Source organism: Euleptes europaea, chromosome 21 (genome assembly GCF_029931775.1).
Source record: "Euleptes europaea isolate rEulEur1 chromosome 21, rEulEur1.hap1, whole genome shotgun sequence".
In the NCBI taxonomy this organism is placed as follows: Eukaryota; Metazoa; Chordata; class Lepidosauria; order Squamata; family Sphaerodactylidae; genus Euleptes; species Euleptes europaea.
This window is the reverse complement of record NC_079332.1, coordinates 5,309,727-5,334,335: the sequence shown is the minus strand read 5'-3', so window position 1 is coordinate 5,334,335 and position 24,609 is coordinate 5,309,727. Positions and strand designations below refer to the sequence as shown.

Here is a 24,609-nt window from a genome sequence, read left to right as displayed (position 1 = left end):
CGGCATTTCTCCCTCCCTCCTTTCCTTTCCCAGGGAGCCAAACGTGCCTCGAACTCCCCACCGCCCAGCCTTCGCCCGCCAAGCACCTACCCAGCTAGAGCCAGGTGGCACATCTGGATCCGGGACACCCACCCAGCTGGAGCCAGGTGGCGCATCTGGATCGGGGACGCCTGCCCGGCTAAAGCCAGGTAGCACATCTGGATCCGGGACGCCCACCCGGCTAGAGCCAGGCGGCGCATCTGGACCCGGGACGCATCTGGGTCCAGCTGTGGCTCCCCCTTCCCCATGCCTGCCTCCGGAGACCGGGCAGGAGCGGCTCGGGGGGCTGCCGGGAAGCCCCCCGAGGCTCGCAGCTCCCCAGCCCCTCGCCTGACCCACAGGCTGGGTTGAGGCCAGGCGCCTCCGCCGAGCGGCTGACCCCCGACCACCGCCACCGCCACCCCCGTCCTCTGCCCAGGCTGGCTTCAGATGGAACTGCGGAGATGTTCGCGTCCAAGCTGCTGGATTTTCAGAAGACCAGATATGCAAGGTAAAAAACAAGTCTCTTTCAAAAGTCCAGGGTTTTCCCATCAGGAGAACAGTTGTGGACATTTATGCATGGGAGGTTTTTGCCTCGGGCTTGCCGCTTCTCTAGATGCCCCTTTCCCTCATCCGAATCCTCAAAACTCTGCACAGGGGTGGGGGGTTATTTTTGAGTTTGGGGCATTGGGACGGGGAAAAGACACGCCTAGAGAGTGGCAAATCCGAGGCAAAACCTCCCGTGCCTAAATGGCCAGCGTGACTCCTATTCTGCAGAATATTCAAGGCGTTTTCACTTGCGTTCAGTTGAACTTGAAAGCTTGCACTCACTGTTGGTTTGGCCCCGACTAAAAAAAAAATGTCTCATGTTGAGATTTTCTTTTCTGGTTTTAGATCTTTCTTTCTTTCTTTCTTTCTTTCTTTCTTTCTTTCTTTCTTTCTTTCTTTCTTTCTTTCTTTCTTTCTTTCTTTCTTTCTTTCTTTCTTTCTTTCTTTCTTTCTTTCTTTCTGTGGCTTGCCTTGACAACGACCCTGTAAGGTAGGCCGGCGGTATGTCTCGCAGGGGGCGCAAAAGGCCGCTTGACGAACAGCTCCTGGCAGAGGGGAGGTTTGGGTCTGGTTCCTTCCAGAGCTTGCCGCAGGGCGACTGGCGTAGGCTCTGGGGATCGAGGGACCCGGCTATGAAGGGAGATGGAGAGTTGTACGGGAACAGGGCTGCTTCCTCGTGCTTTTCTCCTGGCTACCTAGAACGTTTCAGGCAGCCACCTGTTTCCCTCTCCTGCATGCCCATTCGCTGCAAGAATGTTCCCCCTTTGCTTCTCTTCTTCTCTCGTTGACTGGGCCCTATTAATGTTCCTGGTTTCTCTGTCTCGTGGCCACCTTGGGATGACGGGAGGGATGGCATAGCCCAGTGATCCCCAGCATGTCGCCCCAGGATGCCACAGGTCTGTCCTGCGCTTTCTTACGTCTTGAGGATAAAACCTGCAGGGTCTTCAAAATAAAAAAAGATACCTTTGGGTGGTTTCCTACCAGGTGACAAACTAGCAAGACGGTGAGGGTATCCCAGGCAGGCGCATTACTGATGTACACCCTTGGCTGGATTTTCTTTTGAGAGGCAGCACGGTGTCGTGGTGAAGAGCGGTGGTTTGGAGCGGTAGACTCTGATCTGGAGAGCCGAGTTTGATTCCCCACCCCTCCACATGAGCAGCGGGGGCTAATCTGGTGAACTGGATTTGTTTCCCGGCTCCTACACACGAAGCCAGCTGGGTGGCCTTGGGCCAGTCACAGCTCTCTCAGCCCCACCTACCTCACAGGGTGTCCGTTGCGTGGAGGAGAAGGGAAGGCTATTGTAAGCCTGTTTGATTCTCCCTTAAGTGGTAGAGAAAGTTGGCATATAAAACCCAACCTTTTTCTTCTTCCTTAAAAAAAATAATTAAGCTCTGGACTTAATGCACAGGGAACACACAGACCACTTCTTTTGGGAACAGTGTCTCTTCCCCCCCCCCCCAACCCAAAAGCTGATCCTGGCTCCCGGGAGGGAGGGTCCGAGACGCTGCTTGGGTTCAGGGGCTTCGACTGGCCCCAGCCCCATGGGGACTGTTTGGGGCAGCCGACCCTTCCTTAGACTTCTGAGAAACCAAGTTGGGGGCGTCCGCGTTTGAGGGATATAAGGACTGAGATAAATCTTGCCACTGACAACGTAGCCTTGGGATCCCTGTCGCTTAATAAGAAAGGCATTATGTCAGACACAGAGGCATTGGATTTATACGCTAAAAGAGGAGAGATATAACGTGATCGGAGTTCCTCGTAAAAGCGGCGTTCCAAGAGGGCATGAGTGAATGACTCAATTGAGCAAGGACAGGTCCTGTCTGGGTATGGTATATTCAAATTTCTGCCCTGCATAACCATAGAGGGGTCAGCATTCAGTCTAGCTAAACAGAAGGCTCTAGAAAGATGAGGGCCATTTATTCATGGTAATTAGCAGCACGTTCCAGGCTGAATTACCCCGCATATATTTTTGAATTTTACACGCTGAACCGTCATTCCGGAAGTGACTGCGAAGCCGGCGCAGACCTGCTTCGAGTTACTAAAGAGCCCACTTAATGCGATCTTTGGCGTTTGCTGTGAAGAATCCTCCTCAAGGAACCATGCAAAAACAACAGCGGCGCGTTAGCTGTGCACATGCTAATGGCTATGCAAACAGGAACAAAGGAGCAGGCGAGTGGTGGGGGGGTGGAATTTCGCCTTTTGCGTCGGGGCCGCGAATAGGCATTTTTAAAGTCGCATTTTTAAAAAAGAGCTTTTGAGTGAGCATCAAAACTGATCACGAATAAATGGCCACAGAGTTGTCAAATGATAAGTATAAGCGGGCAAACCTCGTGGTGGACGCACAAGTCACGGCCTCTGGCAAAGTTCTCCAGGAATGTCACAACTTGGCCCGTGGCCTGTCAAGCATGGCTTCCTCTTCCTGGCAGCCGGGAGCCAGAGGCTTCTGTGCGAATGGCCGAAAAGCGACCTTGCCACATTGGCCTCCGGCCTCTGGACATGCAGGTCCCATTTGGCGGTCGCCGCCAATAGCCGTCTCTGCTCATCAAATCTTCCCCGAGATGGCAAATTCTGCCCAGGAGCTGTGCTTTAAGACGGTGACTCCCGTCAACCCGGGCTGTAAGCATGTCGGTGGTCAGGGGCCGCACCAACATGCTTGATTCCCAGAAACCCCCCCCCCCCCAGGGAGCTTAGTTTAGGGAGGAAGAGATTAGGGAATCCCTTGCCCAGACTTGCCCTTGGCCACAAAATAGGTGGCTGTGAGCAAGCTGCTTATCCCTTGGCTTTCTTGCCAGTGCGGTGCAGTGGTTAAGAGCGCTGGTTTGGAGCAGCGGACTCTGATCTGGAGAGCCGGGTTTGATTCCCCACTCCTCCACATGAGTGGCGGATGCTAATCTGATAAACCAGGTTGGTTTCCCCACTCCTACACATGAAGCCAGCTGGGTGATCTTGGGCTAGTCACAGTTCTCTCAGAACTCTCTCAGCCCCACCTACTTCACAGGGTGTCTGTTGTGGGGAGGGGGAAGGTGATTGTAAGCCGGTTTGAGTCTTCCTTAAGTGGTGGAGAAAGTCGGCATAATAAAAACCAACTCTTCCTCTGTAAGCTGAGACGCTGGGAGCCAGTTAGGGTTGCCAACCTCCAGGTACTAGCTGGAGATCTCCCGCTATTACAACTGACCTCCAGGCGGCAGATCAGTTCCCTTGGAGAAAACGGCCGCTTTGGCTATTGGACTCTATGGCACTGAAGTTCCTTCCTTCCCCAAACCCTGCCCTCCTCAGGCTCCACCAGATTAGAGTCCACCCTAATTGATAGGATTGCCAGGCCCCTCCTTGCCACTGTCGGGAGGTTTTTGGGGTGGAGCCTGAGGAGGGTGGGGTTTGGGGAGGGGAGGGACTTCAATGCCATACAGTCCAATTGCCAAAGCGGCCATTTTCTCCAGGTGAATTGATTTCTGTTGGCTGGAGATCAGTTGTAATAGTGGGAGATCTCCAGCTGGTACCTGGAGGTTGGCCACCCTACTAATTGACCCACTGGGGAAACCCACGTGTACACTAGGGGACTGAGTTAAAATATGGTCGTCATACACAGAAGTGCGGCGTCCGACAGGAACTTTGTGCTTGTCTTCGTAGATTTCCTTATCTTTCGTATCACTTTCCCAAGTGGCGGCCAGCAAGACTCCCACGAGAATTGTTGCATTCGATTGCTTCCCTTGCAAAAAGGGTTTGCGAGTCTGTTGTGTGTGTGTGTTTGCCCCCTTTTGTGTTGTTGGCAAGCTTCGCTGCAGCCTCATCCCTGAAAAGGAGAATGTGGCAGACGTCTCTGTGGGGACAGACAATGGCTGCAGGCGAAAGGAATTGAAGACATGCATGCCAAACTGAGCTGGCTGCGAACCGCGGGCCCGGATTTTGCGGCGGGGTGCCCACGTTCTGACCCTGAATACGTTGCGTAGGTACGGGGGCCCAGGTCAGAGCGCGGCCTCCCGTGTCTAGAGAAACATCACTCTGCATGCAAAGCAAGCCACAGGTTGCCAGATCTGTGTGCCTGGAGTCTCTGAGAAGCTTAAACCCTCTCTGCATGGGGTTGCCTTTGAAGATGGCACAACCTGAAGTCCTATCGTATGGAGGATGGTGCCGAGTTGTTTTCTGTTGCCCCAGAAGGTCGGACCAGAACCAACGGGTTGAAATGAAATCGAAAGAGTTTCTATCTAGACATTAGGAAGAATTTCCTAACAGTTAGAGCGGTTCCTCAGTGGAACAGGCTTCCTCGGGAGGTGGTGAGCGCTCCTTCCCTGGAGGTTTTTAAGAACAGGCTAGATGGCCACCTGTCAGCAATGCTGATTCTATGACCTTAGGCACAGGCAGTTCACGAGAGGGGTAGGGCACCTTGACCATCTGGACTAAATGACCCTGGTGGTCCCTTCCAACTCTGTGATTCTATATTCTGATCCAAAATTTTTGTGCATTTGGCCTTTGCTGGATGTTTCATAAGGGCCTACCTATGCACACTTATGGATGTAATATTTTTACTGCATGCACAGGGGTCTTGCATACAAATGTTTAATAGTGTGGTGGGGGGGTGTCAAATACAAGCGGACACAGAATGTTCCCCAACAGTTCAATATTCGCTCTGGAAATAGCCCATTCTGCCCAGCTAAATTACTGCTAAGGTTATTGCAGGGATACCAGTTTTATTAAATGTTTTAATTGCGGGGTTAGATTTGCATTTTCCTGTTAGGTGCCTTGGAGCAGGTATCTGGAGAGGTGGGCTATCAGCGTGCTTGTCGGATAAAACATTCATCTCTCAAGACGCTCACCTTGACTTCTGTATCGTTTTGCTCCTTCTCTGCCTTCATGGTTTTTGTAGGCAGCTATGAGGTCAGATATAGTATTGTGATTTTCTTTCTTTCTTTCTTTCTTTCTTTCTTTCTTTCTTTCTTTCTTTCTTTCTTTCTTTCTTTCTTTCTTTCTTTCTTTCTTTCTTTCTTTCTTTCTTTCTTTCTTTCTTTCTTTCTTCCAAAAAAATAAGTACGCTGAGGGTATTGTGACGTCATTAACAAAGCCACACTGTTCACCGCGGTCAGCAGGTATAAAAGCCACTGCAAGCAAATGGAGCAGAGTATAGTGAGGGCGACGAAGCAGGGGACAGTGAGGGCAATGGATGGAAACAGGGCCGAAAACAGCGCACCATGCACATTAATGTCAATGAAACAAAGTGGGGGGTTCTGAACATTGTTTGGCGGCTGGGATGCCTCCCGCCACTCCTAATTGGGCGATTCTGTAGCATGAGTCACTTTTCTCTCCAAGGGGGGATTATGGATTACCTTCTGCACCGTGGGCCCAGATTCAGCCATGACGTAAATGGGATAGCGGTGTCAATTACCTGCTAGGACAAAGGGGATCAGGTTCCTTCGGCTTTATCTTTCCGCCTCCCGTTAGCGGTTTTTCCTGTTGTTTCCTCCTCTTGGTCTTGCCACCTTTGCGAGATAAATTACATGGTTTTGCGCAGACCCGAGGGTGCCTGTCATAGTGTAAGTTACGCTGCTTTGCGGCTGAGTGTCTTTTGACACTCTCGCTTGGCTGTAAAGTGGGTTAGGGTTTGCAATCAATAGGGGTGCCAACCTCCAGGTACTGGCAACAACAATTGGTCAGCCTGCTGTGTTGAACGTGTGTTGAAATGAATAACAGCAGAAAATTGCCCAGCTTTTTAAATAACCAAAAGCATAATAACTTACAAAATAGTGTACATCACCAACCAATACACATAAACAATCCTATAACATCATAGATAGATAGATAGATAGATAGATTTTATATAGATAGATTTATATGTGTGTGTGTGTATGTATGTATATATATATATGTGTGTGTGTGTGTGTGTGTGTGTGTGTGTGTGTGTATATATATATATATATATATAATCTATTTTATATATATATCTATATCCATATCCATATCCAGCTAATAAAGTCCACATTCGGGGCGGAGCTTGGGGAGGGGTTTGGGGAGGGGAGGGACTTCAATGCTATAGAGTCCAGTGGCCAAAGTGGCCATTTCCTCCAGGTGAACTGATCTCTCTCGGCTGGAGTTCAGCTGTAATAACAGGAGATCTCCAGCTGGTACCTGGAGGTTGGCAACCCTACACATGGGAGAGGAGCGCATGAATTGGCCTGCAGTGATCGCTTGCTTGAGAAAACTCCCCAACCCACCCCCAGCTTGGCCCTGGTTTTGGTGTTTCTCTTCCAGAGCTGGGAAGAGAGCCACACGAGAGACGGAGGGTGTATAGATCTCATCTTCCGCAACCTGGTGTTCCATATGGGAGCGTAGGAACCGGGACGCAACCAACTACGAACCGAGAAGCGTTTGGTCTCCGGGTAAACAGGGTACAGCGCATATATTTGCTTGTGCGTGTAGGTGTTCCTGGCAGTGCCTGCTAAAGAGGCAGAGTTGGGATTAATGCATTAGTCATTTTTTGGTTGTTGCTGTTGGAAAGTCCTGAAAAACAGGTGTAGAGAGAATCAGTTTCAGGGGCTCGATTCAGGAACCTGTCTGAACGGTACATCGTCTTCCAAGGAGGCTTGGGGAGGGGCTGTGGCTCCATGGCAGAGCATCTGCTAGGCATGCAAGAGGTGCCAGGTTCGATCCCCGGCATCTCCAGTTAAAGGGACTGGGCAAGTAGGCGATGTGAAAGACCTCTGCCTGAGACCCTGGAGAGCTGCTAAAATTCTCCAGAAGTGACCTACCCGTCAGCGCAGGAGGATAAGAAGAGAGAATCCTATTACCAGAACTTGTAACCAGAGCATTATGGGATTACAGCTGGAAAGGGATACAGAAATCTAGGCTCCCGCTGGTCAGAAATTCACTCAGGACAAATGCTTGGCCACAAGCCACGGGGCTACCGGGCAAGAGACGTTCTCTGATATAAATCGGAGATGTTGTTCTCTTCCCTGGCACGTTCTCGTAAGGAGCTTGTTACCAAGATGAGAGAACCCCGTTGTCAGCCAAAGGTGTAAACCAAAACCTGGTTCAATGCACCTCGTCCCGCAGTTGCATCACAGCTGAGGGGGAAAAAAACCTCTGCAGAAAATGCAAAGCGACGTCGAGGGGCACCTGCATTTTAAAAAGAAGCCGAAGAGCTGGGAGCTCCCTGCGTGGAATTTCCAGCACCTTGCAAAGCCGGAAGGGAAAGATACGTGTGAACGGAGATGCAGGCCAGGGCGACCCTGTGTTCAGAATTTGGAGATACAAAACAGAACGGCGACAAAGCCCAAATGTAGTAGTTCTGGTTTATCCACAGGGCCAGGCAATGGAGGATTCCAAAATTTGGGGGAGATCGTTGGAAGCGGAGGATTTTGTAAGCATCCTTAGAAACTGGGGTGATCCGGGATTTAATCCCCAATCTGTCATGATGCCCATTCATTTGCTCTTTTTTTAGCTTAAGCTATAGGGTTGCCAACCTCCAGGTGGTGGCTGGAAATCTCCCGCTATTACAACTGATCTCTGGGCAATATAAATCAGTTCCCCCGGAGAAAATAACCGCTTTGGCCATTGGACTCTATGGCATTGAAGTCCCGCCCCTCTCCAAACCCTGCCCTCCTCAGGCTCCACCCCCAAAATCTCCAGGTATTTCCCAATCCGGAGCTGGCGACCCTATTAACCTACCTTACAGGGCAGTTCAGACACTGTGCACGCAAGCCCTGCCTAAATCTCAACGCTGTGTCTCATTGGTAATAGTGAAAGGTCTGTAGGTACCAATATCAGCGCCTCTTCCTAAACATCCTATATCTTGTGTTTGGGTTACAAGCAGTTAAGCTGTACCCTGGGGTCGGACACACCGGTGTCTACCGAGAGCCCCAGGCTATCTAGCTATGTATTCAACTATCTACTTAATAGCTGAAACTAATCGTACAAACAGTTTATATTTGCTGCTAAAGTTGGCAGCTCCTTCTGGGACACTGATATTTTTTATTGCACTTAGCTTAATTTTATTAGGTTTGGTGAGGGATCGGGGTTTTATTATTGTTCCGCGTTTTAATTACTTACCGTAATTAAAGCCACGGGGAAAGGAAGGGTATGTATTTTCTTTGCTTAAAATCTGTCACGAATAAACACCAATTCTTCCAGATCCTGGGATGCAAACGTGTGGTTTTACATGACCAAGATAAATCGGGCACGGGTCAGAGTCGTGGAATAGGCTGCCAATTGAGTGAAAAAAGTTTTCCAAAATCCAACGGAGGCAAGGGGAGTAGGGTTGCCAACTGTGGGTTGGGAAATACCTGGTGATTTTGGGGGTGGAGACTGGGGCGGGAGGGGCAGGACCTCAGTGGAGTATAATGCCGTAGCGTTTACCCTTCAGAGCAGCCATGTTTCCCAGGGGAACTGATCTCTGTTGCCTGGAGAGCAGTTCTAATTCCGGGAGACCCCCAGGCCTCTCCTGGAGGTTGGCAACCCTAAAGGGGATGCCTGCCCTCATCTCCGGTTGTGCCAAAGGGGAATTGGAGCAGGTACGGCTTGCCACCACACGGGGCAAGAAAAATGGCATCTGTGGATATCCCCTGTGCCAAATCATTATTACCGTTTCAGATACCCCTTCTTCTACCAGTGTGGTGTAGTGGTTAAGAGCGGTGGTTTGGAGCGGCAGAGTCTGATCCGGAGAACCGGGTTGGATTCCCCCACTCCTCCACATGAGCGGCGGAGGCTAATCGGGTGAAGTGGGCTTGTTTCCCCACTCCTACACAGGAAGCCAGCTGGGTGACCTTGGGCTAGTCACACTCTCTCAGCCCCACCTGCCTCACAGGGCTCTGTTGTGGGGAAGGCGGTTGTGAGCCAGTTTGAGTCTCCCTTAAGTGGAAGAGAAAGTCGGCATATAAAAACCAACTCTTCTTCTTCTTCCCTAGCACTGGCCATTCTGCTTGCCTTTCCATCCCCTCTCTCGATCCAGTGGCCAAAAAAATTAAGCAAAAAAGCCTCGTCAGCTGGGTATTCAATTTAAGATATTTCTTTTTGAATGAAAGTAAGCAACACACAAATGCACACACACACAGAGAGAGGGAAGGGTTGTGGGCTTCTCTTTGATTCTGCAGGACAAACATCTCTTTGTTTCAAAGTCCAGAAAGCTGGGGTGGGGGTGGGGCGGTTTTGAGATCATTCTTTTTTAAACCTCTCTCTCTGGGAAACAGAGCCAGGAAAAGCCCAGCACAGAACAGGGTTGTGGGAAGGCGTTCAGCGGCCGTTCACAACCTGCGCATATTAATGCCGGCCGAGCCTGGTGAGGTTGCCAACTCTCCAACTGTCCATGGGGCCTTGAGCAGCTGTTCGAGGTGCAGATATTAGCTGGCCGTCCTGCTGCTGAAAAGTTTCTCCAGCTGATTTTTGCAGATGCTAAAGGCGCACGAGCAAGCCTGGTGGTTTTTTTTGTTTCTGGTCAGTTGTCATCTCGCCTATTGGGAGATGGCCTCTAGTCATGCATTCCTATCTATCTAGCTAGCTCACTATGTTAGGGTTGCCAACCTCCAGGTACTAGCTGGAGATGTCCTGCTGTTACAACTGACCTCCAGCCGTTAGAGATCAGTTCCCCTGGAAAAAATGGCCACTTTGGCAGTTGGACTCTATGGCATTGAAGTCCCTCCCCAAACCCCACCCTCCTCAAACTCCGCCCCCAAACCTCCCACGAGTGGTAAACAGGGACCTGGCAACCTTGTCTGTCTGTCTGTCTGTCTGTCTGTCTGTCTGTCTGTCTGTCTGTCTGTCTGTCTGTCTATCTATCTATCTATCTATCTATCTATCTATCCTCATACAGCTCTAATCTTGAGCAGAAAATAAAGGAATAAATGCATTTCCACTCATGAAACACCAACATCCTTTAGAGTATTAACAACTGATAAAAGCATAGTCTCCCAGCACTTATAGCCAACCAAAGGAGGGGCCCGATACGCCATAGAGTCCAATTGCCAAAGCGTCCCTTTTCTCCAGGGGAACTGATCTCTATCGGCCGGAGATCAACTGTAATAGCAGGAGTCTCCAGCTAGTACCCGGAGGTTGGCAACCCTATCCCAAGCTCCTTGGAGGGGGGGAAATGTGTTAACAGAGTCCCAGAGAGATCGAAAGGTAGGTATGCGAAGAAGAGCTGGTTTTTATATGCCAATTTTCACTACCTTTTAAGGAGAATCAAACCAGCTTACAATCTCCTTCCCGTCCTCTCCCCACGACACCTTGTGAGGTAGGTGGGGCTGAGAGGGTTCAGAGATAACTGTGACTAGCCCAAGGCTGGCTTCACGTGGAGGAGTGGGGAATCCAACCCGGTCCTCCCGATTCGAGTCCACCGCTCTTAACCACTACACCACGCTGGCTCTCAGATGGCAATGCTCTGCTCCGGAGGCTGTTCAAGGGAGGAAAGTCGGTGGGGAATTTCTGCAGCTTGTGCTCCCCGGATCAGGTCGACGTGCCGTTGCTGCAGGTCTTTTGTGATGCTGGTTAGCATTCTTGTAATTCGCCCCGGAGTTAAGCCTGGGAAAGCGCCGGGCAAGTTTTTTTTGGTCTCCTTTTGTACATGTGGGCGTGTTTTGAAAACGCCTCCCGTGTGTTTCTGTGGAAACCTTGACATCATCGTGGGGCCCAGGATGTGCGAAATCTAATTATTATCTTTTTTAAAAAAAAACGACCGATGAAAAGCGCCCAAATGGGGGGTTCTGGTGAGGACCTGGGTTGGTTACCAAGCAACCACTACGGGAGAATAATGTGCTGTTGTTTGGTGGGATACGGTTCATCTATTTTGAGAAGGAATGTGCAAATCCAGGCTTGGGGTGGCAGCGGTGTCGAGGGGCGGGGGGGAGGCCAAGGTTTCTTTGGGCGAAAACGCACGGCCGCTTTATCCTCCTTAAATCCCTGTTTCAGCCAGGATTCAGCCTGGATCGAACGCATGCGTTTCGCCTAATGTGCGTTCGATCCTGGCTAAAGCAGGGATTAAAGGAGGATAAAGCGACCATGCGTTTTTGCCCTTTGTCAGCCGGGACCTGGATTTCGGGAGGGAAGAAGTGAGTGAGATTAATAAAAACGGGCTCGGGGGGGGGGGGTTTGTCGGTATCAATTGACATCCTGCTGTCATTTCCGGACATTTCATTGCGTGCACCCCCTACCAGCTCTCATATTCTCTCATACCAACATGTGAACTAGCTACATAGCAGCCCATGCTGTGTCCTGAGGAAGATTTTTCAAATCGAAACAGGAAGAATACCGGATCCCTGTATTGTTATTACGCCTTTGATACAGGTCAAGGGAACTTAAGTGTCCAAGCACAAAAGCCGCACAGGACGTCATGGCAAGGCTTGTTAAAGAAGACTGGCTTTCACAAGTTGTATTTAGTCTCTACCCTTGGACTTCATTGCATGGGGCTCTTGGCATAGGGTCCCAGATTTTTGTATTTGTCACGTATATTGTATGTGCTTTATGTACATTTCCACCTGAACAACGCTCACCTTTTGCATATACGTGGTATTGGTTGTTACTGCTGTTATTTGGTTTTTAACCTCCAGATACTAGCTGGAGATCTCGTGCTATTACAACTGATCTCCCGCCAATAGAGATCAGCTCATCTGGAGAAAATGGCCGCTCTGGCCATTGGATTCTATGGCATTGAAGTCCCTCCCCTCCCCCAAATCCCACCCTTCTCAGGCTCTGCCCCCCAAAACCTCCCGCCGGTGGTGAAGAGGGACCTGGCAACCCTACACCATGGGTAGGGTTGCCAACTGCGGGTTGGAAAATACCTGGCGGTTTTGGGGGTGGAGCCTGGGGAGGGCGGGGTTCTGGGAGGGGAGGGACTTTATGCATGGTGGTTTTGCTGTCACCCTTCCGACGACTTCGGGTCTTTGTTGGGATTATGCATGCTGTGTCCGGCCCTCAGAGGTCACCCTTGCGTTTCCGTGTGTTCTGCCCACGTTTTCAGAGGCCTGTTTGATCTCGAATTTGAAAACGTGGGAAAACGCAGGAGGAGGGCGAGGCGACCTCTGACTGTCGGAAGTGGCATGCATAATTAGGGTTGCCAGGTCCCTCTTTACCATTGGCAGGAGGTTTTTGGGGCGGAGCCTGAGGAGGGCGAGGTTTGGGGAGGGGAGGGACTTCAATGCCATAGAGTCCAATGGCCAAAGCGGCCATTTTCTGCAGGTGAACAGATGACTTACCGTGACGTCCACTTAAATCTGTGAAGTATACATTCAATTCCTAGGTAAGCACCTTGTCCTGCAGCCACCCAAGGATTTCTTGGATTGATGAAGCCTGAATAGGCGAAACGGGTAGAAAAATACCGGAAACCCATCTTTTTTGGAATCCAGCGGCATCTTTGGTGCAATGACCTATCACATGTATATTGTATAATTACTTTGTAAATCTTGCAAACATTACAATCATTGCTAACTGTACGTTTTGTATCCTGTTATTGGACCTTGTATCCATGAAATCAAATCAATCGGATAAATAATTCTGATTAGAATTTATAGACTTGGCATAGTTTATTATTTATTAGACCACAAGTGCTGTCTCTTTGTCACATCTATTATTACAGCACAAGGCGTACTTTGAATACAGTGCCTGAAGGCTGGCAACCCTATTTTCAGCCCAGGCTGACCTGTTAATTCAATAAAATGTCTCATCTCTGTGTGCTGACCTTACCTTCTTCTTCTTCTTCTTCTTCTCCGTCCTCTTGATATAAGGTTCATGAACCACCGGGTTCCATCCAACTGCAGGTACCAGCCGACGGAGTATGAGCATGCGGCCAACTGCGCCACACATGCGGTGAGTCGGGCTCGCATTAAAAAGTCTCTTTGGCCATGTTTTGCAACCCCCCTGCTATCAATCAAAAGTACACGACTTTGAGTTCGCTCAACGGTTGGTCCAATCTGTTGGTTTACTGAAAGAGTAAAGGCAGAGTACCGGACTTAGTTCAGAGCCAGATGGATCAATGATCTGGCTTAAATAGGGCACCTTTGTGTGGGCCAAATATCAACAGTCGTGAGGAACAATATAAAAGCCAAACATGGGTAGAAATCCGCTCATGATAGCCCAATTCAGAAGAAAACAGGTGTTTTTCTTCCATTTCTGCCCCGTCTAGTTTTGGATCATCCCGAGCATTCTGGGAAGTTCCATGCTCCACGTGCTGTCCGACAACCAGTGGGAGACCATATCGGCGTGGATCTACGGCTTCGGTCTGACGGGACTGTTCATCGTTTCCACCATCTTCCACACCATCTCGTGGAAGAAGAGGCACTTAAGGTAAAAATTTGGCACCCCTGCAACTGGCCCCGAGCATGTTGTGTGACCACCACAAGCCACTCCGATGCATTTTGAGGTGGCAGAACATAGCCACGGCATCATGTGCTCAAGGCAAGTGGCTTGGATAGCCCACTGGATAGGCGCAGGAAGAAAGAAGTGATTGGGTACAGGCTTTGTGAAGCATCTAGTGAAGCTCCATTAAATTCACTGGATCTCTTTAGACCTGTCACTCTTTCTGCCTAGCCCAACTTACAGGGTTGGTGTGAGCATAAAATGGATGTGTGGAGAGAACCTCACATGCTGTCCTGAACTCCTTGGAGGAAGGGTGAGGCAGGAAAATTTACTAACTCAAACTAAGCAGAACCTCCATATTCAGAAGCAGCATACCTGTGATTATCAGTCACGGGAAGAAAGGTTCCTTCAAACTGCTTTTGAGCGTCCCGAAAGCACTGGTCTAGAGACAGAGCAATTGTCTAAATGGGTGGTGCCTAGATCCAACCAAAGAAGCTCTTATGTTCTTATCCCCATGGGCAGTTTCCCCCATGGACTCTCATCACTTGATGGCTAGGAGATCAAGGGATGATTTCCATGTGCAAAGGAGCCAGCATAGGCTAAACACCCCCTATGGGATGTTCGTATACTCTGGAAATAAACTCAAGCGACAACGATTGAAACCTTTATTGGCATGGATCTTTTAAGCACATCAATCAGTCATTAAAATACAGTATATAATTGATAAAATATCAATACAATAGTTAAAATCTGTAATTCTTAAAGTGCTACGTAGTTCATTTAATAGTGCTTAGCTCTGTGGAGGAGCTTGGTGCAGCGCTCCTAGAGAGGTTTCCAGGAATCTTACTACCATCAGGGTTATATGCACATCCCTGCCCCTTAATAGATAGCGCACTAAGCCCACGTCTGTTTGGCCTAGACTCTCCTTGAGTAATGGTAGCAGACATTCCTCTGGTGGGAGCGCATGAAAGTCACAGTGTAACAGGACATGGGCTACCGATTCGGGTTGTCTCTTTGTACAAACACAGATTCTAGGCACGTTCACACATGCCGAATAACGCACTTTCAATCCACTTTCAATGCACTTGGAAGCTGGATTTTACTGTGTGGAATGGCAAGATCCACTTGCAAACAATCGTTAAAGCGTATTGAAAGTATGTTATTCAGCTTGCGGGGAAGTGCCCGTCTCTCTTCATAAGGAGTTTTAGGGTATCTGCCTCTAGTCATAGCTGTCGAGAGTAGGTTTAAGCGGGCCCAGCGTAAATGGGCATCTTAGCATTAGAGAGGTCAAATTTGAGAACTAGCCTGGCGGCTTGTCTCGAACCGGGTAAATGCCAAAACACAACGGTGAACGTATTCTTACAGCATTCAAATGTACAGATTGACTTTCAATATCTAAAATCCTTTGTTTTCGCACGTTAAAAGCTTGACCTTCATTTAAGAGAAAAGGGGGGACTCGACTCAAGCGTCAGTATTTTTAGGCACACATTTGGTGGCCCAGTCATGAAGCAGTGAGTAAAACCTTGCATGTATAAATCAGCGCTTTCTCTCTTTCTCCTTTTTTCTTTTTCGGCAGGGCTGTGGAACATTGCTTACACATGTTTGACAGAATGGTAATCTACTTTTTTATAGCCGCGTCCTATGCCCCTTGGTGAGTCCACACTGGCTGCCTACAGGCCGTACCTTTTCGAGAGACGCAGAGGCAGTATTGCGGTACCCGTCGCTGCCGCGGGTTGCCTTGTTCATGTGTGCGCGCGCGTGCGCGCACGTCTTGGCGTGGCTGCCGGTCAAATCGGCCGGGCGGGTTCTCCTAGCGCTTGAAGCCACATTGGGAATTTGGAAACCAACCAGATTAGCTCTAGTCTTGTTGAGTCGCGTCCGTGATAAATAACATCCTCTTCCCTCGCTGTCTCTGCTATGTTTAAAGTGTTTTGGCAATCTTTATTTATTTATTCCCCCCCCCTTTTTTAAGCGATTTCCTTTAGGTGTAAAATTGACTAGTCCAAACACTGCCTGCAATCTGGTCTAGTTAATTTCACATCTCTTCGGACAATGCGCTGCCAGCGTGGTGTAGTGGTTAAGAGCGGTGGTTTGGAGTGGTGGACCCTAATCTGGAGAGCCGGGTTTGATTCCCCACTCCTCCACATGAGCGGCGGAGGCTAATCTGGTGAACCGGGTTGGTTTCCCCACTGCTACATGTGAAGCCAGACGGGTGACCTTGGGCTAGTCACAGTTCTGAGCTCTCTCTCTGAGCTGTCTCTCACCCACCTACCTCGCAGGGTGTCTGTTGTGGGGAGGGGAGGGAAAGGTGATTGTAAGACGGTTTGGTCCTGCCTTAAGTGGTAGAGAAAGTCGGCATATAAAAACCAACTCTTCTTCTTCTTCTTCTGCCATCATCTGAAATGCAACAGGCAATGCTGTGGGGAAAGAGGGAACAAGTGATCAGCCAGCATGGTATAGCAGTTAGTGTGTCACCCTAGGAGCTGGGGGAGCTGGGTTCGAATCCTCATTCTGCTGCAAAGCATGCTGGGTATCATCAGGCCAGTCTCTCTCTGTGTGTGTCAGTAGGGTTGCCAACCTCCAGGTACTGCTGAAGAGAACAGCACTATACTGTTCTCTTCAGCTGTACTTGCTTATACAGCACGATCGCATTTTGTGTGGTACTCCAGGTACTAGCTGGAGATCTCCTGCTGTTATAACCGATCTCCTGCCGATAGAGATCAGTACACCTGGAGAAAAATGGCCACTCTGGCAATTGGGCTCTATAGCATTGAAGTCCCTCCCCAGACCCCGCCCTCCTCAGGCTCCGCCCCAAAAACCTCCCGCCGGTGGTCAGCCTCACAGGGTTGTTGTGAGGATAAACTGGAGAAGGGAAAACCGCGCTCACTGCCCTGCGCTTCGTAGAGGATGGCCGGGATAAAGGTGTGCATAATAGACTGATGAGTCGCAGGGCCTTTTTGGAGCAGCGGGGACAGGATTGGAACGCTCCCACCCTAGGGGGGTGCACAGGGTACCCAGTGGGCTGGGGTCCAAGAGCAAGCCCCTCCCTCGCCGTTTGGGAATCCCTTCGATTTCCAGCACTCCCCTCCCACCCCAGCTCCTGTTTCTCTCAATGACTCAATGGTCTCTGTTTTTCTCCCAGGCTGAACCTGCGGGAGTTGGGACCCTGGGCTTCCCACATGCGCTGGCTGATTTGGATCATGGCCTCCGTCGGGACCGGCTATGTCTTCTTTTTCCACGAGCGGTAAGTAGCAGGCTGGTGGGGGCTCTGCTCTCCTCTAGGGAGGGCTCCAGGTGAACGACCGCCAATGCCCAGAAATGCCTGGCTTCGGAAAGATGTTTGTTCATTAAAATATTTCTGACCAACCTTTGCCTCGCTTCAGCTGGTACATCAACTGCATCCGTTCCTTTTTCAATCAGATCTAGCCACAATGATCCAGGCCTTAGTGAGAGGGAGTTCACCACCTCCCTAGGCAGCCGATTCCACTGCTGAATTACTCTCACTGTAAACCCCCCCCCCAAAACAATATCCACATGGTACCTTTCTGCCTGCAATTTAAACCCATTATTGCGAGTCCTATCCTCTGCTGCCAACAGGAGCAGCTCCCTGCCCTCCTCTGTGAACTTAGGCAGTTCATGAGAGGGAGGGCATCTTGGGCATTTTCTGGGCACTGAGGGTGTGTGGGGGGAGGTAGCTGTGAATTTCCTGCATTGTGCAGGGGGTTGGACTAGATGATCCCTGGTGGTCCCTTCCAACTCCAGGATTCTATTCTATGATTCTAAGTGGCAGCCCTTCAAATACATAAAGAGAGCAATTGTGTTCCCTCAACCTCCTCTTCTCCAGACTGAATATTCCCAAATTCCTCATCTAGTATCCCAGCCAGACTCTGACTGCAAAAAACTATCCTTCTGTCTTCCTTAACAGGGAAAAAGATACAGGGGTCCCATTTTTTGTCCCTACAGGAGAAATGCAGTGATCTCTCTCTCTCTCTGAGCATCCCATGCACAATTTAAATTGCTTCGAGTCGCTCTCATGCTATTAATGCTCCCGTCTGGTTGTTGTAAAGTACAAGGGAGGCATTTGTAATGAGAATGAGCATTCTGCCCAACGCATGTCAAATGTTTGCGCTGGAAAAAACACCAATTGAAGCCAGAACAGTTCCCAGCTGAGAAATGCCTCTCCCCTTTGAGCAGTTTGTCAGCTGATCTAAAATTGGTGTATGGCACCCTCTTGTGGAACAAAACCTTTACAGAGATGGATATTTGGGGCCTTTTGTTTCTGACGGTGGAGGGCAGATTGAAAACGTGACTTCCTAGTCGTCTGGGCGTTCGGTCGAACTAGGCGGAGTCCACAGTCTAGCACACCCTGCCATTCTTACAATGAAATCCTAAAAAGAGCTTTACCCTCCTAAATCCACTGTGATCCATGGGTTTAGAAAAGTGTAACTCTGTTTAGGATTGCACTGGATGTCTCGGGTCCTACTCAGACACGCGAACTATTATATTGTGCCGCTTCTCAAGCAGGCTGTCTTTCCTACTCCCAGGTACAAGCTGGTGGAACTGGTGTGCTACATAATCATGGGCTTTTTCCCAGCGGTGGTCGTCCTTTCCATGGTAAGTGACCAAGCCCAACTGCTTAAGGGGGGTAATATGTTGAGGATGGATGCGGAGATGCGATTCCTGCATTTGCATCACTAAAGGGAAGGCCAGTTGGGGGAAACAATCAATGCTGCAGCTAAATAGATGCGGACAGGATCAGTCCCTTGGATGGGAGACCGTAAAAAGCCTCCTCCGTACAGCACAGAACACACACACACAAGTTCTGCTCCCGGCCAGCGTGGTGTGGTGGTTAAGAGCGGTGGTTTGGAGCGATGGACTCTGATCTGGAGAACCGGGTTTGATCCCCACTCCTCCACATGAAGCCAGCTGGGTGACCTTGGGCTAAGTCACAGTTCTCTTAGAGCTCTTTCAGCCCCACCTACCTCACAGGGTGTCTGTTGCGGGGAGGGGAAGGGAAGGTGATTGTAAGCCGGTTTGATTCTTCCTTAAGTGGTAGAGAAAGTTGGCATATAAAAACCAACTCCCCCTCCTCCTCCTCCTTCTCCTCCTCCTCCTCCTCCTCTCCACCTGTTCTCAAAATTCCAAAGATGCCAACAGGTTCAAAAAGGCCAAGGTTCTCTGATGTGGGGAGGGGGGCACAGATGGGGCACACTTACCCCTTTCCCTGCCACTTCCTCTCCCACCTTCATAATGTGGGGTTGGCGATCCCGGCTACTTCCCGCCTAATATACCTCAATCTTTCCGACTGACTTGTTTCCGCTTCTGTTTCTGGACACCAGCCCAACACGGACGGTCTCTCGGAGCTGATGGCGGGCGGGGTTTTCTACTGCCTGGGCACGGTCTTCTTCAAGAGCGACGGGCGCATCCCCTTCGCTCACGCCATCTGGCACCTCTTCGTGGCCACCGGAGCTGGCATCCATTATTACGCCATTTGGAGGTACCTCTATCGGCCGGACGCTCTCGAGGGGAAAACCTCCCGGTAGACAAATGCCTTAAGGATTCAAAAATACAGGGGTTAGGATGACAAAGTATTGTCTCTTCGTTCATACCGGAAGGCCGTTCCTACTCTGCATGGTCCTCAGACGGAGAGTCGCTAGTCTTGGGCAAGCTTGGTTTTTGGATGTATTTTTTAAAAAAATCTCCAAAAGAACCGTGACAGTGTTTATTTTTAGCCGAGGGTTTTGCAATAGGCAATCGACAGGCGTAATGACGGAAGGGGAATAACGGACGGCCCTTTTTCTGGCGAAGCTTGGCGCACGGCGAGAATCCACTGGTGCGAACACAAAAGTAAGCCATCTTTAGTTCGGGCAGGAAGGCCCTTTTGACAGAAGTCCTTGTGGCTGGACTGCCAAGTTTCAATAGCGGAGGCGGGTGAAAGGTGACCGTTTCAGGCTTGGCTGCTGATGACCTATTTGTACGACCAGCGGTGGTCTCACCCTCTCAGCAATCTTGTACTTTCCTTCTAAGTCTCTCCCACCTCCTCTTGGTTGATCTGCTTTTCAAATCCATCATAGCAAGTTGGTCTTTCGTGGTTTCCTCCTGTGTTTGCAGCTGCTCCAGTTGCTTGTCATGGTTATCAGCTTTTTTTTTTTTTTTACTTCTCTATGTTCTTCTGTCATCTTCTTAACCGAAGCATCCATTGTCTTCATGTCAGATTGCAATGAGGTGACCTGAGTTTTAATGTCCTTCATTTCTTTTGTAACAGTATCCAATTTTGTAATCTTCTGAGCCTCCCACGGGCGGTCTGAAATGGTCCGGCCCAGACGCAGGTTGATTTATTCACCAGCTGTGTTGGATTAGGCTTTATTTTCACCAGGAAAAAAAAAATCCAGTTATAGTCCACATGGTCACAAATGCAAAATCAGAGATGTTTCCATAAAACACTGTGGATCTAGGTAGGACTTAGCTTGCATAGATTAACACTGAGAGAGTTTAGGTTTGTAGGGGTCACTAGCACCAGCGACGCGTCATTTATTTCTACCAGCAAGATTAGGGCTGGATTAAATCAGAGATGATCTCAGAGCAAACACCTGGCCCCCCTCCCTCGCCTTTTATGCACCACCACTATCCCGTTCACGAGACTATTCCATATAGATCCGATAAGAAAATGTTGTCTAAGCAAAGGGCGGGGGAAGATGACACTCCAATGCACTCCGATGCACTTTAGTGCAGTTCGCAGAACTGTAACGCACTCCGAACCAAGTCAGGAACACTTCAGGGTAATATGTGGACCGCTATGGAAACTGGAAGGGACCTGTGCTCCCACCCCCAATTACAAAGAAGGAGATCATCCTAGGCCAATTAAAACAACTGTACTCCCAATCTGAGTCACGGCTGAAGCGACACTGCGCGTGGATTTGAAATGGAACAAAAGGGCAGATGTCGTTTTTAATTCAAACCAACCTCGGTTAGCTACCTGCGGACCTGGGGAAAGCCCTGAATTGGTTTTGTGAGTCAACGGATCTGATGATGATCGTCTTCATTGGAGATTCCAGCAAAGCCTTACGCGTTTCGGAAACTTGAATCTGATCCAGCACCCTCCAGAATTAGGGTGCTCTGGAAAACCTTTCTCTGTCTTTCTTTTGAAGCCACTTTTCAGTAGCCTACTCTGTACATTCCACATAGAAAGGTGCCTAGAGCCCCATATGATTATTTGGGGGGGGGGGATAGCATTCGCCTTTTTATGCTCCACCCCAGCTGTAGTTTTTTTAGCCTAAGGTGTTCCTTTGGGACGTCCCTGACACCATGGTGAAAAGAACAGAGGAAAACACTGAAGGTCTTTTCGAAATCAAACTGAGAAAAGGCGAATAAATAGATGCCAGCTCCTTCAGAGAGCCAGCATGGTGTAGTGGTTAAGAGCAGTGGTTTGGAGCGGTGGACTCTGATCTGGAGAACCGGGTTCGATTCCCCGCTCCTCCTCATGAGCGGCGGAGGCTAATCTGGTGAGCTGGATTTGTTTCCCCGCTCCTCCACACGAAGCCAGCTGGGTGACCTTGGGCTAGTCACACTCTCTCAGTCCCGCCTACCTCACAGGGCGTCTGTTGTGGGGAAGGGAAGGTGATTGTAAGCCGGTTTGAGACTCCCTTAAGTGGTAGAGAAAGTCGGCATATAAAAACCAACTCTGCTTCTTCTTCAGCACTCCACTCCAATGCCAATGTACTGAAGGCGCGGGACGAAAGGAAAGCAGGGGTTTGTTAAGTCATGGGCATTTTTGGTATTGTGGAGGTATTCAGCCATCGATCCATTCAGCTCAGGTCTAATTTGGGTTTGCTTTCCCTTCGCCATGCATAAGGAATGAAGTTTACTCTTGCCCCGTTTAAGAGGGGAGTGGACATATTCATGGAGGAGAGGGGTATTCATGGCTATTAGTTAGAGTGGATACTAGTCATGCTGCATACCTATTCTCTCTAGTATCAGAGGAGCATGCCTATTATTTTGGGTGCTGTGGAGCACAGGCAGGATGGTGCTGCTGCAGTCATCTTGTTTGGGGGCTTCCTAAAGGCACCTGGTTGGCCACTGTGTGAACAGACTGCTGGACTTGATGGGCCTTGGTCTGATCCAGCAGGGCCTTTCTTACGTTCTTATGTTCCCGTTCTCCTTCATGAATCTTTTTTTTTTTAAAGTATGAACTAATATCACTCCTCTTTAAAATTAATAGTATTTCAGATGTAGAGAATTTGTGTATGACATCAGAATATCAGATATCAATTTCAATACCTTTATTGGCATACCGGAATATCAGATATGTGATTCATGTTACAGCGGCGGTTGACAAATATTCCATATTCCATAAAACCTCTGTTTTTCAGAAAAGGAAAAAAAAATATGCTTTTTCCTGCATTCTTTTGACAATTGCGCACATGTCTGTGTTCTTTGCTTCTCATGGTGTTTCTGGGGTAGGGGTCGGGGGGATGGAGAAGCCATTACCATTGAACAACCTCCCACCGCCGTCACTGAGCCGTCACTTGCCGAACGGCTGTCGCTTTGGGAATTGCTGACAGGTGTGATCTCTGATTACCCAGGCGAGGCATCACAGTTGTACATGTGAACATGTACCTGAGGATGCTTTTGATTTCCAGTCTGAACTGGCTTTCACTAAGACCGGCTCTGTATGTGGAGCAGAATGAGCTAATAGAACGGACTGTACCACTCGAAACTGCGGGTACAGGAATCGCTTTTCAGAATGCATACAACAAAACAAAAAACCCGTAAGTAGAAAGCTAGCCTGACAGGGAGAGGCGTGGAACTTTACCATTGATGCTAGCTTTCCACTTGCAAAGAGCTTTTTTTTTGTTCAGGGGAACGTTTTGAAAAATGGTATCTTCTAGCTATTATTCAAAGTGGTACAGTCACCTCCTACTGCTACGTATTTATGGGACATTTCTTTCTAATCGTGCAATCGACAAACCACGCAGGCGGACAAATAGTGTTTCAGCTATTTTAGACATATCCACAGACGTTAGTTCAGAAGAATGTCCCGCAGAGTTCAGTGTGGCTTAATTCCCAATAAATATTCTTAAAATTGCCGTTGCCTTTATTTCGATGGACGATCCATCCTGCTACAGACGAAAAATAAAAGCCAGCCGGGAAGTGGGAGGGTTATTTTCCACCTCTTCAAACTTTCTCCTCCCGTTATATTGACACTGTGTTGCTTTGGGTTTCCAAAAATCTCGACATTTGGCTATATCCAGATATTTTTACGCTTTGTAACACCTTTGTACTATATGATCAGGGCTGAGGACGGATCATTCTGATTGTACTAACGTTTTCTACTAAACTTTTCACAAAATTTATATCTCTAGACGAATGTCTGTGAACGCCTCTTTTCTGAGTGATTTCAAACAAGGAAATGTCCTGTATTTTGCACCGTTGGCTGTTGTTAAAATAAGTATTTTATATTTAACAGTATTATTTGATACAAACTTGTAATAAAAAAAAAAGTCGTGTTAGTGAACATTTCTTTCCCGTGGAATAAGATTTAAATTAAAAAAGAAACACCTTTCTTTGAGTTTGTAGTTTTGCGGTAGCATGCTGGGCCGGGGGAAACAAGCATTACCCAGGACTGGTGGTAGGGTTGCCAACCTCCAGGTGGTGGCTGGAGGTCTCCTGCTATTACATAGAATCAATCATAGAGAACCGAGGCCTGGATTACACACGCCAGCAGAAGATGGCAGAATCCTGAAACGGTGGAGAGGACTGTACCAGTCCAGTCTGTGGGTAAGGAAACTTCTGTTTTTAAGTGCTCCGTTAAGGCTTACCAAGTTCCCACTGGGACCCCCGCCCCAACTGATTCTCGTTTTCCCCCTCCCTTGCTCCAGGGGCTGGTGGGTAATACTAAAAAACTGCCACCAGGGGGCAGCATGATTCCACCCAAGCGCCGCCGCATCGCTTCATCACCCTGCAAGCAGAAAACTAGTCCTGGGCTCGAAACTGTTTATGCCGCTTTTTGTTTAAGGCGCAGGGATTTTTTTTCCCCCTTTGAGGTGTGCATGAGCCCTGCGTAAAGGCCATCTGCAATCTGAAGCGATATCGTCCCACTGACGCCCCCTCCCCAAGGATATTCCCTGCTCGTGCAAATTAGGCCTTACTGAATTCACTCTCTTCTACTTAAAGACAGATGGATTCACCTTCTAGCTGTATCTGAAGAAGTGAGCTGTGCCTCACGAAAGCTCAGACCCTGCCAGAAAATATTCTTGTTAGTCTTTAAGGTGCTACTGGACTCTTGCCCTTTTCTACTACTGCAGACAGACTAACACGGCTACCCGCTGTGAATTATCTTCAATTAACCGTGTGAATCTTGTTTGTATTGTCATCCACGTGTGTTTGAATAGAAAGACGTAAGTAGCAAGGGTGCCAGCTACGGGTTTGGAAGAACCCGGAGATTTGGGGGTTGAACCTGGGGAGGATGGGGTTTGAGGATGGGAGGGGGCCCAGCAGGGTATATAGAGCCATAGGGTCCACCCTCGGAAGCATCCATCTAGCCTCTGCTTAGAAACCTCCAGGGGAGAAGAGCTCACCACCTCCCGAGGAAGCCTGTTCAGATGAGGAACCCCTCTAACTATTAGAAAGTTCTTCCTAATGTCTAGACGGAAACTCTTTGGATTTAATTTCAACCCGTTGGTTCTGATCCGACCTTCTGGGGCAGCAGCAAACAACTCGGCACCCTCCTCCATAGGACAGCCCTTCAAGTACTTGAAGATGGTTATCATATCC

The 24,609-nt window shown here is 49.1% G+C and overlaps 1 protein-coding gene across 1 annotated transcript; it reads left to right on the top strand.

Annotated features, from left to right (window-relative positions):
* The first annotated feature begins 453 nt into the window (after positions 1-453).
* Positions 454-19,404, top strand: MMD2 (monocyte to macrophage differentiation associated 2). The gene is made up of 7 exons (XM_056866358.1): positions 454-529; positions 13,266-13,347; positions 13,664-13,824; positions 15,413-15,487; positions 16,979-17,080; positions 18,381-18,450; positions 19,176-19,404. Exons 1-7 carry the CDS (start codon positions 483-485, stop codon positions 19,377-19,379), a joined length of 741 nt encoding a protein of 246 aa, XP_056722336.1. The 5' UTR covers positions 454-482; the 3' UTR covers positions 19,380-19,404.
* Positions 19,405-24,609: the final 5,205 nt, after the last annotated feature.

What these genes read in the sequence shown, in the direction of transcription:
- MMD2 (XM_056866358.1), top strand. Translation starts at nt 483, where the DNA reads ATGTTCGCGTCCAAGCTGCTGGATTTTCAGAAGACCAGATATGCAAG. An exon ending in TGGAAGAAGAGGCACTTAAG is followed by an intron (nt 13,825 to 15,412) that starts GTAAAAATTTGG and finishes CTTTTTCGGCAG; the next exon opens with GGCTGTGGAACATTGCTTAC. An exon ending in CGGTGGTCGTCCTTTCCATG is followed by an intron (nt 18,451 to 19,175) that starts GTAAGTGACCAA and finishes TCTGGACACCAG; the next exon opens with CCCAACACGGACGGTCTCTC.